At 50.7% G+C, this 18,369-nt stretch overlaps 8 protein-coding genes and 1 pseudogene across 9 annotated transcripts; 4 read left to right on the forward strand and 5 right to left on the reverse strand.

Moving 5' to 3' along the window:
* Positions 1-80: 80 nt before the first annotated feature.
* GCG54_00011212 (putative 3-hydroxyisobutyrate dehydrogenase) lies at positions 81-1,579 on the forward strand (the record flags this gene model as incomplete). Its single annotated transcript, XM_045411119.1, has 6 exons — positions 81-155; positions 211-355; positions 430-672; positions 745-898; positions 1,072-1,165; positions 1,298-1,579. 6 exons carry the CDS (start codon positions 81-83, stop codon positions 1,577-1,579), a joined length of 993 nt encoding a protein of 330 aa, XP_045268177.1.
* Positions 1,580-1,798: 219 nt separating this feature from the next.
* Positions 1,799-4,198, reverse strand: GCG54_00011213 (annotated as a pseudogene). The gene is made up of 5 exons: positions 4,121-4,198; positions 3,830-4,043; positions 3,696-3,763; positions 3,145-3,635; positions 1,799-3,059 (listed from the first exon to the last, which is right to left on the reverse strand). Coding segments are annotated over exons 1-5 (2,096 nt in total).
* Positions 4,199-5,275: 1,077 nt separating this feature from the next.
* On the forward strand, positions 5,276-6,371 carry GCG54_00011214 (Glutaminase; the record flags this gene model as incomplete). The annotated part of the gene is made up of 2 exons (XM_045411120.1): positions 5,276-6,254; positions 6,307-6,371. 2 exons carry the CDS (start codon positions 5,276-5,278, stop codon positions 6,369-6,371), a joined length of 1,044 nt encoding a protein of 347 aa, XP_045268178.1.
* Positions 6,372-6,856: 485 nt separating this feature from the next.
* On the reverse strand, positions 6,857-8,034 carry GCG54_00011215 (uncharacterized protein; the record flags this gene model as incomplete). Its single annotated transcript, XM_045411121.1, has 2 exons — positions 6,857-7,544; positions 7,700-8,034. 2 exons carry the CDS (start codon positions 8,032-8,034, stop codon positions 6,857-6,859), a joined length of 1,023 nt encoding a protein of 340 aa, XP_045268179.1.
* A 603-nt stretch (positions 8,035-8,637) lies between these two features.
* GCG54_00011216 (putative 4-hydroxy-2-oxoglutarate aldolase) lies at positions 8,638-9,885 on the reverse strand (the record flags this gene model as incomplete). The annotated part of the gene is made up of 5 exons (XM_045411122.1): positions 8,638-8,799; positions 8,852-8,971; positions 9,023-9,052; positions 9,118-9,274; positions 9,341-9,885. 5 exons carry the CDS (start codon positions 9,883-9,885, stop codon positions 8,638-8,640), a joined length of 1,014 nt encoding a protein of 337 aa, XP_045268180.1.
* Positions 9,886-10,367: 482 nt separating this feature from the next.
* Positions 10,368-12,057, reverse strand: GCG54_00011217 (putative transporter; the record flags this gene model as incomplete). Its single annotated transcript, XM_045411123.1, has 3 exons — positions 10,368-11,199; positions 11,251-11,809; positions 11,868-12,057. The coding sequence occupies 3 exons, from the start codon at positions 12,055-12,057 to the stop codon at positions 10,368-10,370; spliced, it is 1,581 nt and encodes a 526-aa protein (XP_045268181.1).
* Positions 12,058-12,612: 555 nt separating this feature from the next.
* GCG54_00011218 (Alpha-ketoglutarate-dependent sulfonate dioxygenase) lies at positions 12,613-13,806 on the forward strand (the record flags this gene model as incomplete). The annotated part of the gene is made up of 1 exon (XM_045411124.1): positions 12,613-13,806. One exon carries the CDS (start codon positions 12,613-12,615, stop codon positions 13,804-13,806), a length of 1,194 nt encoding a protein of 397 aa, XP_045268182.1.
* Positions 13,807-13,847: 41 nt separating this feature from the next.
* Positions 13,848-15,892, reverse strand: GCG54_00011219 (Acetamidase regulatory protein; the record flags this gene model as incomplete). Its single annotated transcript, XM_045411125.1, has 2 exons — positions 13,848-15,758; positions 15,794-15,892. The coding sequence occupies 2 exons, from the start codon at positions 15,890-15,892 to the stop codon at positions 13,848-13,850; spliced, it is 2,010 nt and encodes a 669-aa protein (XP_045268183.1).
* Positions 15,893-16,571: 679 nt separating this feature from the next.
* GCG54_00011220 (Dihydropyrimidinase) lies at positions 16,572-18,163 on the forward strand (the record flags this gene model as incomplete). The annotated part of the gene is made up of 2 exons (XM_045411126.1): positions 16,572-16,751; positions 16,826-18,163. 2 exons carry the CDS (start codon positions 16,572-16,574, stop codon positions 18,161-18,163), a joined length of 1,518 nt encoding a protein of 505 aa, XP_045268184.1.
* Between the last annotated feature and the right edge of the window lie 206 nt (positions 18,164-18,369).

Here is an 18,369-nt window from a genome sequence, read left to right on the forward strand (position 1 = left end):
CGATCTCTTGGGGGTCCATCCTCCGCCAGCAACCATGCAGACATCAACTTGGACGCCATCGTCAGTTGGGCTCCGTGCGCATGACGGCCAGCGACGCCGCTGACAGAACCAACACCATCGGATTCATCGGCTTGGGAGCTATGGGGAATCATATGGTGAGTACCTATCTGCAAGTATTTCCGTCTATGCTTCTAACGAACCCTGTTTTAGTTCAACAACCTTGTCAACAGATCTACAGCAAAAGTAGACAGCAGTGCTAAATACGCTCTTTTTGACGTAAACGATGCGGCTGTGGAAAGCGTCATCCAGAGGCACCAAAAAGATAACCCAGCTGTGTCTTTACACAAGTGCTCTTGTAAGTCTTGATACAGAGTTTGCTGCAGGAAATTCCACACCACTGATTTATTTTTTACTTTTACATGCTTACAGCTCCATACGATGTGGCTCAAAAGGCTTCGACAATTATTACAATGGTGCCGACAGGCCGGCATGTAGAGGACGTTTACCTCGGTGACAGCAGCGTTATTCGCGCCTTAGAAACGTTGGACGAGCAGCAAAGATCGTCAACACTATGTCTTGACCAGTCCACTATCGAGCAAAGCGTTAGCAGATCTATCGCTCTGAAGCTGAGGGAGACTGGGGCTGACTTACTGGACGCTCCGGTATCTGGAGGTACGTCGTTCTGCCCCTTAAGCGTTTAATATACCTTGATAATCTACATTATGCTGACTATCATGTTTGTAGGAGTGATCGGTGCTAGAGATGGTACTCTTGCGATCATGGTCGGCGGCAATAGGAGATCATTTGAACGAGCAGTCCCTTTTCTCCAGCCTATGGCCAGAAAGGTCACATATTGCGGTGACCTTGGTGCTGGTCTTGCAGCGAAGATATCCAACAAGTAAGGGAACTTACAGTGTCAATATTCCTTTTGAAACCCGTTCTGACCATTCCTTGGATTCACAGTCTCTTGCTGGGGATCACTATGCTAGGTCTAAGGTAAACACATACCTGCCTGCAGTTGATGCAGAGTGAAAATGATTTTCATCCAGAATCTTACGCAAATCTACTCAGCGAGGCCATGCTGCTGGGCAAGAGGCTCGGTGTTGATTCCCAAGTTCTCGCAGATATCATCAACGATTCAACGGGGAGATGTTGGTCTAGTGAGGTATGTTATTCTGGGTTAGGTTTGAACGGGTATTTTCAATGGAAAGATTAGTTCGCTACATTATGTTTCTTGGGACAAGCCTGACGTTGGGATTCAAGCTTGTATGGGTGGTAAGCTAACAAAATTTTCCAGATCAACCACCCTGTTCCCGAAGTCAAGGTCGGAGATACAAGCCCTCCCGCTCATCGTCAGTACGCGGGAGGTTTCGTCACCAGTCTAGCGCACAAGGATCTGGCCTTGGCTGTGAAGGCTGCTCTTGAAGTAAACGCGCCACTGCCGCTTGGAAGACGCGTTGAGGAGGTTTATCGACCTCTGACTCAAATGACGGAATGGGGAAGTCGCGACTTCAGTGTTGTCTACGAGGCACTCGACGAGGCGATAGTCGGTCATGACACTAAGACGGTTGAGCTGTAAATGGTATAGCCATTGCGTGATGTTTTAATTATGTTCGTCACAGGGACTAAGCAACTACACGAAATACCTATGCCCAGCATCGGGTTGGGTGATTCCAAAATGTTATGGCAACTACCTAATTACTGAAGTTTTCTCGCTTTTCGCGACAAGACGCTTATGTTGAAGACTTTGCTCCAATACAGACAATTAATTACCACTGGTCCCGCGAGTGTTCTTCTACAAAGGATTCGGAGTTAGCGAGGCTATTTGATCGCCTGGCACCCCAAAGAGGTCCGTCCACGAATCAAGCCATATGCTACTGAGGTCTTGGCTGTTATTCAAAGCTTCCTCGCTCACTGTGCTTGACATGGTGTTGTAGTCAACGACAGCCCACAAGGTCTCTTCCTCGGCCAGAGTAATGTTAGCTCTTTGGAGCTCACTACTACACAGACTACCCCCCAGGAAACCATCATAAACCATTCGTCTAAGCACTGTTGCCTGTATAATCGTGAGCCCTGGGTCATTTCATGGCTGGAAAGAAGCAATTCCAGTACGGCAGAGCCGGGAATGTAAGGGGTACGCACCATCGAGGAGACGTTATTCCAATGACGACCTAAAGTGTCGAGATACGACAAAGCCTCTTCAAGCAGTACTTGAGCTCTCTGGCTCACGGCTAAATCTGAATCACCAGTTCTCAAAGCGATAATAGAACCGGCAACAGTCGCGCAGTAGCCGCTAGAAGAGGAGTGAAAGGAGCACCCCAGCCCGCGAGCGTCCCGTATGAGTGCCAGCATATGCTGCGCATGTAACCATCCTAGGTCAGATGATCGTGTCAGGAAACTCGTCGGGGCCAACGTGCGGCACGTATCAATCCGGCGCTTTAACAGAAAAGGGTGATTAAGCAGGCAGTAGCAGAGGTGATAGAATGCTCGAGAGAAGATAATCGGGCCAGTGGTGTGGTAATCCACGACTCCATCGGCACTAATGTACGGAGCCAGAACCTGCTGTAACGGTTGTTGGATCCTCAGGGATGACTCAAAGTGGAGGAGATCAGACTCAAGAGCAGCGAAATCGGAGCTTCGATCCCAGGGAGGATGAGGGCTGCGAATATTGAACTCCTGAAGCATGTACTGCGCACTCCGTCCCAGGATCTGGGCCATGGCAATGACATGGGCGAAGGAGCCTTGACTTTGGGGGACGGTCAAGGCTCGGTTTGTCATCTCGTCCAGAGATTGTGTCTTGCTCCATACCTCATTCTTCCAGACCACCTCTTCGCATGGTAACTGCAGGTGGCATGACGCATCAACGATAGCTGGTGGACGACCACGTCCGCAGGACACCAGTCGGTCCAGGAGATAGACAGACCAGAAGACGCGTCGGCGTTCTTCCTGCTCCATATATGGAAGGTGTGTTGCGTTCTCCAACATGAGTCCACAATCCTGTGCCATCCTCACAGACATACCTACTTTGACCCATGCCGAACCGTGACGCGACCTGCCAGCTTCTCTTGCCGTCAGTGTTCTGCCTCTTGTCCTATCGCTTAAGGGGAACAAGTAACAAGGTCCAGTATGAGAGTAACTACTCACCAGTGAAGTCAAACAGACCCAAAAGAGCCACCGTCTGTACTGCGGATATCTCCGTGCCAGTGCCTTCCGTGAAGCAATCAGAAACAATCAGCTTCCAAGCCCGATTGGCACAGTCGACCGACGCTTCGTGCACGCGCCCCGCGAAGTAGGGATGTGAGCAGAAGCGACCAGCTGTAGCCACTATAGTCAGCAGCAGATGTGTAGGGATGGTCCTTTCTGACAAGCGGCGACGGAAGTGCGCTTCATGGAAAAAGGAGTAGGGTTGGTTGTGGCAGTAGAAGAAGTAGGCATCCACCGCAGCAGCGACAACGTCTTCGGGCACGCCAACATCCATGGGTGCAGGTGCCTCCTGCTCTGCGACCACACTCTGATCTTGATTTGAGACAATGTTTGGTGCGGCGGTGTCATTGCTAGGATGGCGCGCGGCATGAGACGCTGGTACGCTGCCTGAAAGGTGGAGGTCGAGAAGTGATGTCAGGCGGTCCTCAATACTGTGAAGTTGACCATGTGAGCTTGTTACACTATGGTACAACGTCAGGGTGGTAGCTCACGTGCTAAGTCGAGCTGTCACATTCTCCATCTTGTTGTCAAGCATTGACAGTCTCCTCAACACAGTTGTCTGAGAGCCTCGTTAGAGAGACAGATGGTAGGAGCTTGATTTGGCTGGACATCATCTTCCACTCACGGTGGTCTCCCGAGAAGATGCGTCGGGCTCGACGTGCGGATCGGAGTCCAAGGAACGCTGCCGAGGGTTCTCTTCACCGTAAACGCAGTCTATTGGCAGGAGTGTCTTAGCATGATAAGACGAGTACCGGATTACGGGCCATGAGTAACCTAGTCCTAGCCGACGACAATGACCACAAACAGGTCGATCTCCGGTGCACCGACATTTCTTGCGTCTAAGTAAGGTTAGCCAGGCTATAAAGTGTACGCCATGTCGTGATCTCTGCTTTCAACGCGGCCTCTGCATACTTACCGACACTGAAGACATGCCTGAGCGATTCGTTGCACCGGGAAGAAGTCACCCCTCGCATTCATCTGTGCTGCTTGTATCCTGTGCGGGATGCGGGAGGTGGTGGTTTGTGAACAGAAGGGGAAGAGAGCGGGGTGAGTGAGTTGCGAGTTGCGAGTTATTGCTGGTTGGTTTATCTAGCTCGGCTTCAGCCACTTTAGTCATCAGCTCTAGCCGGGTAAAGGGGAATTAGATACGGTAGTTGACGCACTCCAGGTGTTGATCCATCGCGCCCCACTTTACGAACGTTGTAAGCCATGAACTAACCTAACCCAACTGTCTCTCAGTTTCCTGCTTCATTCTCCCGCTCTGTGTTTCTGTAACCAATTCACCCTACAGTCAATATTTTGTGGTTTAGAAACAAACGCATATAATTTCCATTGTAAGACAGACAATGGTTACTCTCAGAAATAACATCAGGATGTTCTGAAGACATGCTCCTCACAGAGTCCGGACCGAACATTCCTGCTCAGAGTATTGCCGGTTTCAAAGAGTTGTCAATTCTGTAAAGACATCATAACTTTGAGTTGATCAGGCAAGAACATATCTGTGGGGTTTCGGATATCCGAAAACGGCTCGGTCTTGACATGTGGTTTCCTTTGAAAAAAAAAAAGGTGGAGAGCTTTGTCTCCACGCCTCCTACAAACCACGCCAGATGGGGCCGTATGACACATCTAATTCAATTGCTGACGACGAGACAATAATAAGAGGGCAAAGCATCATGTTGTAGCACAAATAAGCCCTTGCTTCCCTCGCCAAACAGCTAATGAAGGGTAAGCTGAAATTGACGTAATCGTTTCGCCCTCCACAACATAGAAGACTCGTCCAATGACCTTTTTTTTCCTTGGCAAGGTCATTTTTCGCAGGTTGTCATGTGCTCATCAGCCCTGACGATGAAGAATGCTCTAGTCAAACGGCCGTCTTGTGAAGGTCACCCACCCACCGTGACTCGCGAAATTCCACTAGGCTCGGAAACCGAGGAATGCTAATTGTGCACTGCGGGCAGGTTGTTAGTAAGCGCCAAGTGCAGCGAAATATATTCTCTCTCACTTTTTTGGCAATTTGGGAGGCTTTTTTCCACCGAGTTCTCACGATCCTGCTACACCACTCACCCACGCAATGAAGTCGCCCATCCCCGACTATCTCAACCGCGTACTTGAGAATGCCCGCCCCAACGACGATGGCGCACCAGCCGACTACATCGATGTGCTAGCGAAAGCGGACACGTCCAAGATGGCAGTGGCTCTGGCCATGGTTGACGGCAATCTCTACTCAGCAGGAGACGACCGGGTCGAATTCTCAATCCAATCGATTTCCAAAGCCTTTGTCTATGCGCTGGCTATCGAGGATGCGGGATTGTCGCGGGTGTTGGAAAAGATTGGCGTAGAGCCGTCCGGCGACGCTTTCAATCGGCTCTCGCTCGAACGCGGCAGCAATCGGCCCATGAACCCCATGATCAACGCCGGAGCCATTACGGCACACACACTAGTCGTCTCGCCCGACGCTACGGTGGAGCAGAGGACGGAACGTATCCTGAAGACGTTGTCAAGACTCGCAGGCCGGGAACTTCACGTCGACGAAGAGGTCTATCAGGCCGAACTCAAGGATGCGGATCGCAACATGAGTATCGGATATATGCTAAAAGCAACCGGCATCATCACCTGCGATCCGCGAGACGCCGTGAAGGGTTACATCCGCCAATGCTCCATCAATGTCAATGTCAGAGACTTGGCCTTGATGGCAGCAACTCTCTGCAACAGCGGTGTGAACCCCATCACTGGAGACCATATTATCCCCCAAACCAGTGTGCGTCAGGTTCTCTCTATCATGACTACCTGCGGAATGTATGATGCTGCAGGCGACTGGGTCTCCAGGGTGGGCATCCCGGCGAAAAGCGGTGTGGCTGGCGGCATCCTCGGGGCTCTGCCCGGCCAAGTCGGTCTCGCAGCTTTCTCTCCCAAGCTTGACGGGCGCGGAAACAGTGTAAGGGGCGTCATGATCTGTGAGCAGTTGTCACGGGACATGGGCCTGCACATGATGGACGCCAGCCAGGTCGCCGGTGCCACTGTGCGCACCTCAGTAGCCACAATCGTTGGGGGTAAGAGGGATCCGCATCATCCGAACTGCCAACGAAAAGTGGTTATCTTCAGTCTTCGAGGCGCTGTTCGATTTGCGGGATCAGAGCGTCTTACCAGGACTCTTGCGCGTGAGCTGAGTGAGCCGGACCCGGATGACCCCGGCTCTGGAATGCATGCCAATGCCTGTGCCGTGGTATTCTCGTTCCGTGACACATACTCACTAAATGCCATTGCACAAAGGATAATTCGTGAAAATATCCGACGGCTGATTTTGGATGGGCGGAATGTGGTGGTGGTCGACCCATCTGGGGTTCTGCAGATGACTATAGATCATGAGAGTAAGGAGGAGCAGCCCCATGTGTCCAGATCAGAAACTGAGGCACGAGAATTCATTGGAGGCTTGGGTTGTCAAGCGGTATTCAAAGATGATAGTTGGTGACTATCCGACCGTGGATGGTTCGCCTCAATAAAAGCATACCTGTCTGGGTTGTTTTGTTGTCATAAAACAGAATAAAACTTATGCATTCTGTACTCTATTTCTCGCCAACTACTAGTTGGATAGTGTTGATGGTACTTCCAATGTCTGTATGCTAAAGATGGGCCTTTGAAATGTCACCAGAGGTCAGACAGCATCGTAGGGAATATCCACAACTCCAACAACCACATAATTGTCAAATCCCGCCTGCATTTGGCCAGCGTTGGAAAGCATCAACTTCTCCGTTCCGTTGTTGTTGATCACTTCAATGCATCTCGAATGCGCTGCCCATTGTCCCACATCAACTTCCTTCCATCCCGCTGGATCCGCAGAATCCTCGTTAACGAAAAGTTGTTCTCTGCTAGCACCATTCATGATGATTATGCCAGTGCCATCGTTTGTCTTCTCGTTGGGAGTCCAAATGACGTATGGTGATCCCCCGGTAGTATGGCCTTCGGCGGAAACAATTTTGTCCCCGCGCCCTTCAATAGTGCCAAACGTCAGGGGCGAGGAGGAGACTTTGTGATACCCTTCGCAGCCCTCATTTGTCGCGCAAACTTCATACGTGATGATGTACTGACCCGTGGATTGAATGTGTGCCACCGTGGTCATCCCTGGCCGGTCGTCGTATGCCGACGAAGCATCGTCATCCACAGGTTCGCTCCATGTCTTGAGATCTTTGGTCGTGATATGTGCAAGTTTCTGCGCATAATTCTCATCTCTCTGATCAGAGAAGAAGCATATAAATTCGCCCTCGTGCATCATGAAGAATGGCTCCCATACTGCATCGTTGCCGTTGGTGGTAGTCTCGGGCCCAACGCCATATACCATGTGACTGACAAATTCCCAGTTCAAAACCCCCATCCCTACTTGCGTAAAGATCGAGATAAGCTTCGCTCAGGTCCGCCGGAACAGAAGCTCCCCCAAGAAGAATGGTTCCGGCAGGATCCGCCAAATGCTTCTTTGAGAAGGTAGAAGCTGGGCTGATACCGCAGACCCCATCCATTGACTTGGTCAGACACATATGAAAACTCGATCCAGTTTGCGCCTCCGTCGGTTGATTTGTAAATGGGGAAGTTGGCTTGCGGAGGTTCGGGTGGATAGTTCTCCCACGATAGAAGGTGACTACCATCAGGCAGCTGCACAGTGCGGGCGTAGATGACCTTCCAGCTGGTGTAGTTCCTATCTGGGTAGAATACTAGGTTGTTGGTGAAGTCGCTGAAAGGTACAGGGGTGGCTCGTTGAACCAGATTTGCCAAGCCGTGGGATGACGCTTCGGTCGCAAATGTGACGAAGAGATGAGATAGAACTGAAAAGAATCTCATGATGAAGCGCTGGTTCAACGACAGTTTCCAAGATCAAATCCGCTATTGCCTCGACTGTCCTTAATCACATTGTCTTAATCATTTACATTAACACGGATGCCGGAGCCTTTTATAACTAACAACCAAAATAGGTCAACACGTTGGAGACGTCGGTAGCTGCACACATTCTATTGCTCTGGTCATCTCTCAGAAACCCAGGCCACATACTATTCGTGCGGCTAACACAGCATCTTGGAAAGCTACCCCAGATCTGGTGATATGATATCTATGTTTGGTGCAGTGCGGGGAAATTCCCCTCTAATGCAACGCTGATCCGCCGAATCTTGCCTTTATTCGGGATCATAGTTCGACGTCGGACTGGCAGTCCGATTCTGAAATTCCCACACTAGCGCTATTTCATGCCTCCATGATCCGATTCGACCGCATCAATACGTAGTTTCCTAAAGTACCTAATAGGTGATGTAACATCGTATTTCTGTCAACTAGGGTCAGATCGAACGTCACATGCCATCAAAACATACATTTACACTGAGCACAATTCGGTAATTTGATGGGCTTCAGGAATATCTTTAGCCTTCCTTATAGCCCAAATTTGATTCGTTTTCATTGTTCCTTTGTCAACCTATGCTCCTCTCCCATGACGGCCTGTATGGCATCAAGAGAGACAAGCTCTTGTCCTTGTTCCTTTGACATGGGCATCAGCGGTCTTCGAGGTAGCTCACTATGTCCCAATACCATATGCACAAGCATTTTCAACCCGGCGATCTTCGGTCTTGTCAGTGTTCTTCCCTCCAGACTGGTAAGCATGATAACTCACTCCTATGCGTTGACACGCTCCATCCGCCATAGCCAACAGACCTTGAAGACGCTGAGCCTCATTGTACTCCTCAGAGCCTGGAGATGAGCCACATAGTTGCCAGAGCTTGACACATGTTTTCTGCGTGATTCTAAGCCAACCTTTCGAAGTATCAAGATGCAAGTGACTTACAGGAGCAAAGTTTGGGAGACCTGAGATAGCCTACAATGACAACGCGGAGAAGATTGTTAGTCCAATTCCATTACGTCCTGGACATTGAATCTTACCCCAGCAGCTCCGCTGGCTATCGATGGCAGCAAGATGTCAATGAAGCCATCGATGATCTTGAATCTGTCCCCTTGACGACGACGTGGGTAGGTTTCCATGAAAGAAGGCGCAGACAGCACTGCATTGATCCTTGTGATCTTTCCAACGGACGCGCATCTTCCTCCAGTAAGTATCGCAGATAATAGTGGACAGATGTCGTTGATGTCAGGATTATTTACTCACGTCAACTTGACTCCGACGACATTATCCGAGCCCTTCACAACATCCACAATCAGGTCACTGTCCAGATCGATGCCCCCTGAAACAGCAGGAAAGTTGTAAAGAACCACTGGCAGCGGGCTTGCTTCAGCGACATCAATGAAGAATTTCGTCAGAGCAAGTCTTCCTGCCGGACTTCCAAGCTGGCCACCATAGTAACCGGGAGGCAAGACCATAGCATAGTCGGCGCCTGCCGTTTCGGCCTTTCTGGCAAGCTCAATGGTTTCGCGGGGGCTTGGAGCACCGATACCGGCCACGATAGGGACATGCTGTAACCTGCCTTCGTTGAGGCTAGCTCGAGCACTCTGGATTAGTTGCGTGCGCTCTTCGGCGGAGAGATGAGGTGCCTCGCCGGCTGAGCCCGCTACCACCGGAATGGTGCCCGCCGCAGCTACGTATCGCACGTGAGTTGCAAATGCACCTAGATCCAAATCTTCGTTGGGAAGGAAGAATGTCGGAAGGGGAGTGTAGATACCCTGAGGAAGGGGTCGGTGCGAGATAGAAGCCATGTTGCTTGTGATGCAGCTTCAGTAGCCAAACCAGATGTTTGCTGTGTGAAGAGACAAGGAGGCCAGACACGAATTATACAATCGGCAATCACATGACACTTCCGCATGCACCTGATGGTGCTGTCGCCGAGCCTCCCGCCGAAACGCCGAGACAAGCCCACATATTGCTTGGTGTCTTGCTGCAGAATGTATGAAGTGTTTAAGCATTCAATCCTGATTTGTGAACATAACCTCCAGGTCATGTTCCGATATTTCGGGTCAGATAACGATGTTATGGAAAAGCAATTCCTTCACACAGAACAGTACCGAAACGTATTCCTGTGCGCCCTGGACTACATATTAGAAGTGAATAATAGTGATCACACATACACAAGCCTCACGATGGCAAGAGTTTGTACCTCAATTGCCCCTTCACGTACAATATCATGGATCTAGTAATGAGCTTGATTCAACCTGCTTATACTGCTGTGCTGTGTCCAACCCTACAAAGTGTAACGATACAGCGGCGAATTCTCTTCCATACTGCTAAGCTCCTCCTGGCTATGTTCGCTGAGAATGCGATCGTAGTCCAAAGTGTCCCTTCTCTCATTCTCTCTCCGCATGAGACACCAATGAATGGTAGCAGGGATCATTGCCCCTAGAACAGTTGCCCCAACTGAGAAACCGAAACCCAAGGGATAGACAGGCGCTTGTTCCTCCAGATAGATGTTGGAGCCAATACCGCCGCCGCCTACAGAGCCAAAAAGCATGAGAAATCCGATGGAAGCAGCCCTCTTGGAAGGGTTTGGAATATTGTTGGAAGTCCAAGCTCCTACAATCGGTGCCTGGGCACTGTATCCGGCGGCTGCGATGAATATCGCGAAGTATGACACCCCTGAAACTTGCGGGAAGTGAACGCTGATCCACAAGATGACGATTCCGGTAAGACCAACAGCGTAGCAGGCCATGATCGAGGCATAACGGTTCTGAAAGTGATCGCTCATCCAACCGTTGAAGATGCACACAATGGTTGCGAAAATGTAAGGTGGCGTGGTCAAGGCCTGGGCGCGGATGGCTGAATATCCTAGATTCTTCACCATCGTCGGCAAAGTATACGACAAGGAGTACGTCGGAATAGAGCCACCCCACCAGAACATCATCATCATGAGCCATGTCTTGCGGTCGCGCGCAGCTGCCCAGACGTCGCTCCAGCGGAACTCGTAGGTGGGGGCATCCGGACCAGAAGCATACTTCACTCGCAACTTGGCGTAATCCAGCTCACTCGAGGTAAGCCAGCTAGTCTTGCGAGTCTCATTGTACTGGTGGGGAAAATGACTTCAAATCGTGTTAGCAGGACGATGTGGAATTCTGAGCAAGAACACTTACGGAAGAAAGAAGATGGTCATGAGGCCAACAGCAACAGTGATGACACCTTCTATCAAGAATAGCCACTCCCAGGCAGTGTAGCCATGAGAGCCGTCGAGATGACCAACGCCATACGCGATGACACCTGAAAAGGCGCCAGCTGCGGTATTTGCGCCATAGAATATGGCCATGCGCGTGGCAAGTTCCTTAGGCGTGTACCACATACTCAGAATGAAGTAAGATCCGGGGTACAAGCCTGCCTCGGCGATTCCCAGAGCAAGTCGAATGGCTATGAATGCTCCGAAACTGCGGCAAAGACAGGTCAAGGTCGTAATCGTACCCCAAGTTACTATAATTATAGGGAACCAAATCTTCGGTCCAAGACGTCTAAGCAGAACATTCGAGACGGGTTCCCATAGACCGTATGAGAAGAAGAACACCATCAAGCCCAAGTTGAATTGGGTTGATGTCATGTTGGCGTCTGTAACGAAGCCGAAAATCTTGGCGTTGCCCGCATTCGACTTGTCCAGTGAACACAACAAGTAAAGAACACTCAGAGTGGGTAGAAGGCGCCAGTCGACTGCATCCAATAAGTTAATCATAGGTATGCTAAGTCTTAGAGTCGCATCAACACGTACGTTTCTGCAAAAGCCTTTTTCTCCCAGCACCCTCAAACTGTCGATGCAAGTCCAGATACCTCTCATACTCAGAGTTTGGAGAGTTTGCCTGACCCTCAGCCACACTAGCTTTTGACGAAGGAGAGTTTTGACCTGATGTCTTCTTTTCGAGTTCCTCGATTGAGGATGCGTCGTGAGGTTGAGCGTTCATGGTGAAAACACCAGAAATTGGTCGGAGATTGGATCAACAAGCAAGCGACAACGAGAAACAACAATGTCGAAAAGTCGAAAGTTGGCATTTCAACTGTAAAACAGAGCGGCAGATCGAGACAACTTACATGGCGCTATCTGCAAGAGTTTGTTGTGCCCCGCTGATCCTCTGTTGATAACGACAAGCAACCGGCTTGGCCGCTTCGGCGACTCGGCGCCTCGGCGTTTTGAACTCACGGTCTCGGTGTGATTGCCATCGGCGCGTCAGATAGAAACTGCCACATTGGCACCGAACATCATCCAAGACACTTCGAACCAATCATTAATGGTCTGATAAATTCCAGCTCTGTGGCTCTAAGCCCGCCCGAGGTAATCCGGAGAAGGTATAAGTAAAGCCTGGCTGATAGCACAGGATCTTCCCCGCGATCTTATCCATCTTATCTCACAAACTTCCACAATATTGACAAAGAGCGAACCGACACGGAAACAGTTACCCGGTTGTCGTACATCTTATTCTACAATACCGAACCCAGGGGGCTTCAAGAGGCTTGCTACCATGGCGCCCTCAGCCACGACTACATCACCTGTCCCCGGCCCTGCAGAGCCTCTGGCGACCAAGCTCGTCACGCGACCCGTCAAGGAAGATGGTTCTGCACTGTATCCTGAGTTCATGCCCTTCTATGACCCTCTGGAAAAGGTAGAAGACATCGGGTCTTTCGAGCACTTCGACCCCGGTCATCGCGCTGACCCAAGGCTCCCCAATCTTCTCTCAACAGCAACCAAGGTCATTGACCTCTCGCCCCATGTGGGCACTGAGATCGAGGGAGTCCAGCTGTCGCAGCTGTCAACTGAAGGACTGGATGAACTCGCGCTTCTCGCTGCCAAGCGTGGTGCCTTAGTCTTTCGCAACCAGGACTTCCGCGACATCGGCTTCGAACGCCAGAAGCAGATCGTGCGCCACTTCGGCCCACTGCACATCCATGGATGGGCGCCACATCCTGCTGCTGGCTCTGAGGAGCACATGATCATCTATGATCATAAAGAGGATCTTCGTGTGCGCAAGTCTTGGAGGGGTCGCAGCCCTGTGCAATGGCACACCGACCAGTCCCCCGAGCCTCAACCTCCTGGTACCACCTTCATCTGCATGCTCGAGTCACCTTCTGCCGCTGGCGGTGACACACTTGTGAGCTCTAGCGTTCAAGCTTTCAAGGCTTTGTCACCCAAGTTCAGGAAGAGGCTGGAGGGGTTGACTGCTATCCATTCCAATAACGATGGTGTCACCCAGGAGCTGAAGAACGGCCAAAACGCAGTAATGAGGAGGCAGCAACTGGTTCAAGAACACCCTGTCGTCATCGTTCATCCCGTTACCAGAGAGAAGGCACTATGTAAGTTCACTTCAGGATGTGATACGATATTTGCTGACAAAGACTTGGAAGATGTCAATCCCGTCTACACGAAGAAGATCGTTGGGTTCGACCAGGAGGAATCGGATTACCTCCTGAACTTTTTGTTCGATCACATCGCTAAGAGACAGGATTTCCAGTGTCGTGTCCGTTATGAGGCTGGTACCGTTCTCATCTGGGATCAGCGTGTCACGAACCACTCTCAGACTCTTGACTACCCTGCTGGCGAGCGCAGGCATGCTTTCCGTCTGACTCCATTGGCGAACAAGCCTATCCCAGCGAAGGTTGAGGAGGACGATGGTGAATGTGAGAAAGACTTCGGACGGGTCTCTCTTGGACTCTGCTAGAAGACTGGGAATTCATCTGTTCGTTTTACAGTCTTTGCAATCTAGAATGTGAATAAATATTCATCTGAAAACTCGGGGGTATGCCAGTGTTGGCTTTGCCATTGTCTCCAAGAGTCGAGAATTTCCCCAGTGCTATTCAAATCCCCAGTTTCATGTGTTTCTTCTGTGAGACCGCAGGCAGACGAAATATTTGACTCATAAGATCGTTTTTGACTTCCATCTGTTACCTCTTGGTTGTCTTTTGCTGTGTGGTAGATATTGCTTCCCAGTGTTGACTGTTGTAAAGCGTCCTCTTGATTTTCAGGGTCCTTGTCGGACAGCTGCGAAACGTCGTGACTATCTTGAAGCCGGGAATTGATTTGCACCGAGTTTTCGAAAAAGTGCAGGATAGACATTGCATTAGGCCAGTACTCTGCGAGCTGTTTCAGCGACACCAGAGCTGAATCGTATCTTCTAAGGGCCGAGATGGCAAGCAAGGGGTTCGAAATGCGTATTTCGGTGCTTAACTGAACCAAAGCGGAGAATAGACAGTTTATGGTTGACAGCCAAAGACACCGCATGCCATCAGTTTGGCATAAGGTCTGGAAGAGGGATTGGATCACTCCCGCAGCAGCCACGCATATCTCAGCATTGTCGTCGCGCTTAGAACTTTCTACGCCACTGACGTCTCGAGATGGAGCTTTTGGATGGGCCCTATGAAGAAGAATGAGAGCCATGTTGTAGTGTAGATGCAGATTTGTGTTCCATACACCGGCTTCTAGGGCACCATGGAGATTCGGTGACTGTGGCAGCCTCAACGCCCAGCGGGCCAGCCTCTCATCGGTTTTGCGCAACACGATGCGCCTAGCCTCGTCACTTGAGGCGCGATTCCTCTCCCGCATTGCTTTTGATACTATGATAGCCAGTTCAGACATTTGAATGAGGCTTTCAGGCTGTGCATCCGGTCCGCAGTCAGCAAAGCCTGATACTTTCAGCTTCTGCACATTCGAGTCTTCAAGATGGATTGACTGTGGCCGCCCGTACTGAAGCGAGATCCATACATCGCTTTGGAAAAGCAGCCACCATACTCGTCGCCACATGCGTTTGTTGTGTTGGACTAATGTGCTGCCTTCTGCGTCACGGTGCATTCCCAGGCCGGTGGCGATGCGAACAGCTATTCCAAGCCAATACCATGCGTTGGCTGTTGCGTCTTCCAATCCGTCTGTGTGCCAAGTAAGAAGCAAAGCCGCTTGGACAATGGTGTCGCGATTTGATTCGAATCTAGCATCCAATAGGCTTTTGGCACGACGAAAATAAGTTGCCTTGGCTAGATGTCTCTTTTCGGAATCCTCTTCGTAAAGGGCGTGGCTACCAACAAGAAGAATAGCGTAGAGAAGTAGAAGTGAAGGCGGATTCAAAGAATCCCTAGCTCGATACTGGCCCATGAAGATACGCTCATCAACTACGGGGAACCCCGGGTTGACATGTCGAAAATAGGCCTCCAGAAGTTCGTCTACAGCAGCTTTTGGTGGCAATTGAAATGTGTCCAGAGGCAGTCGATCTACCGGATCGTGACCCGCCGCACGCCGTGAGATGCGATTTGTTGGGTAATGGCAGACCTCAGATTTGTGAACAGCAGCTCCAAACTGCTGCTGGACGAGATAGTTGACGTTCGAAACATCTGTACCAATGTAGATCATACGGGCTTTGTTGTCGATCGGTCGTTTGACAAGCTCTGGCTGGTCTATGAACTCAACCAGATGTCGCTTGTAAAGATATTCGCCATCTTCTTGTGCGTGGATGTCGATTCCTGTGACACCAAGACCGATTGATCCAGGGGTTGATTGACCAGGTCTCTGGCCTTCCGATTGTTCTGTTACAGGCGAGGTTGGTGAGCCCCCTTTCTCAACAGCAACAGTTGTAATGCCGCCCGCCGTTGAGGGAATGGCCGTCAGCGTTGGCGAAGTAGGTGGCTGCCCTTCAACTTCAACTGAAGAGTGCGAAATACGGCGAGCTGTAGCTGCTCGAGATACCCGTTTGCGTTTCTGATGAGGACGACAGTCATCTCGAGAGCCTGCTTGACAGTTTGAACATGGGATGCCAACATCGTGAGCGTCGCATTTGACCTTTCGATGGTGGCAAGTGCTGCAAGCTGGTCTTGCTGGCAGGCAGGTCAGTCTTTCATCAGCCTTTTTGTCTCCACAACGAATAACTGAGAGCTCAACTCACTTGTAGCATTTGACCTCATCGTCTGTGTGATTTTGAGTTTGACTATCCGTTGGCTACCCCTTCTCTTGTCGGTGTTGATACCGAGCGTGAAAGGGGGGGATCTATAGAGTATTCAGACGTTGACGGCTCTGGAAACCCCGTTTTCCACGCAGAACACCACCATGCTATGACCCCAGGTTCTCTCCACCAATGCAACTTCGATCATCCCGAGTGAGATAAGACGCTGCAGATAAATGTACCCCGTGTTAATCATGCCGTGGACTAATCCGGAACATATGATTGGTGGACCACAGTCGCCGCTTATCATTGCCCGTCCGTCGTTATCACACAGTCTTGCCCGGAGTGTCGGCCTGTCGGCCTAATACCGACTCTTATCTTTCAAAGGCCGATGATAAGATGGGGCCGGTAGTGGAAATCGGCCGCAGCGGCGATCTCACCTTCTCGCGTCCGGTTGTGAGCACATGAGAATCGTAAGACCAAACAACTTCGTGTCAGCTCCCACGGTCACGGGAGAAAAAAACTCGCGAAATATCTTCTGTTTCAACCGTGCACCTGATATGTCTTCCACGAATGAGTTCGACCTCGTGATCACCAATGGTGTTTGCGTGACAGCAAGCGATGTTGCAGCATGGGATCTTGCCATCAAAGATGAGAAGATCGCGCTACAGGCACCATCCGGATCGCTGTCTAAGGCGAATTCCAAACGAATAATTGATGCCAGAGGTGGTTATGTCATGGTCAGTTTTCTCACCTGTGCGATTAATTTTCTGAGAAAACGAGTCATTTCACTAACACGATTGCAATCGACTAGCCTGGGGGAATAGACTGCCATGTTCATCTTGAGGAACCTGCAATTTATTTCAAAGGTTCTACCGGCCGCTCAGCTGACAGTTGGGAAACTGGAACCAGGTCGGCTGCAGCTGGAGGCAACACAACCGTCGTCGCCTTTGCGCCTCAGAGAAAGGGTGAAGACAACTCCCTAGTAAGTGCGGTCAATGCGACCCACAAGCTTGCAACAGGAAATTGTTACACAGACTATGGCTTCCATGTCATCATCTCAGACACCAGCCCCGAGGTGTTGTCCGAGCTGAAGACTCTCAAGAATGAGGAAGGAGTTTCCTCCGTCAAGATCTACATGACGTACACGGCTCTCCAGCTCCGCGACGACCAAATTCTGAGCATTCTACTAGAAGCGCGTCAGAATGAGATTCTTACCATGATCCATGCTGAAAATGGTGATGTTCTCAACTGGCTCACAGATCAACTTGAGTTACAAGGCAAATTTGCGCCAAAGTACCACGCAAACTCGCGCCCGCCTATCCTCGAAGCTGAGGCTACCAATCGCGCAATCGCTCTCTCATCCCTCATCGCCAACACACCTATTCTGCTCGTGCACGTCAGTGATCCCTCTGCCTCCTCCCGCATCCGCATCGCTCAATCCACCGGACAACCCATCTTTGCAGAGACCTGCCCGCAGTATCTCTTCTTGACAAGGGACGACCTGGACAAACCTGGCTTCGAAGGTGCAAAGTGTGTGTGCTCACCACCGCCACGGACGAGTGCCGATCATGACGCTATCTGGACTGGTCTCGCGAACGGTACCTTCACGGTACTCAGCTCTGACCACTGCCCATTTCGTTTTGATGACCCCGTGGCGGGTAAGAACTCTTGCGTCACGGCTGAGCATCCCGTGGGTCAATTCCGCTATATACCCAACGGGCTGCCTGGTGTTGAGACTCGACTACCTCTTGCGTTCTCAGCACAAAGGCTAGCTCTCACAAAATTCGTCGAAATGTCCTCCACCAATGCGGCTAAGCTCTACGGTCTCTATCCTCGAAAGGGAGCAATGATCCCTGGTGTCTCGGATGCGGACTTGGTCATTTGGTACCCGGAGGAAGAGCTCGGCGACTTTCAAGTTACAAATGACTTACTTCACCATGATGTCGACTACACGCCTTATGAAGGACGAAGTGTGAGGAATTGGCCGAGATACACCATATTGAGAGGCAATGTGGTTTGGGACCGGGATGGCGAAGGCATTGTCGCGCCAAAAGGGGTCGGCCAATTCATGAAGCGTGGATCCAGCACCTTAGGACAGGTTTGGGAGACGGTGAGGAAAGCCGGCCCACTTGACTTGGAAAGCCTATGATTTAAATCATCTGATCATTCTGATGTTATATCTTCTGGGTCTGCTAGAGCAATCATTTACATAACATGTCACCTTCAAGAAACATACTAAGTCAGGTGTAAATACCAGAAGGATGAATTAGCGGCAGGCACTCAAGATGACATGACCGGCTGTCCGTATTCTGATCGGCCTTCGCCCTCGGAACCCCGGGGTTCGGCTGCATCACC

The sequence above is a fragment of the Colletotrichum gloeosporioides genome (genome assembly GCF_011800055.1).
Source record: "Colletotrichum gloeosporioides strain Lc1 chromosome Unknown consensus_17, whole genome shotgun sequence".
Lineage (NCBI taxonomy): Eukaryota > Fungi > Ascomycota > Sordariomycetes > Glomerellales > Glomerellaceae > Colletotrichum > Colletotrichum gloeosporioides.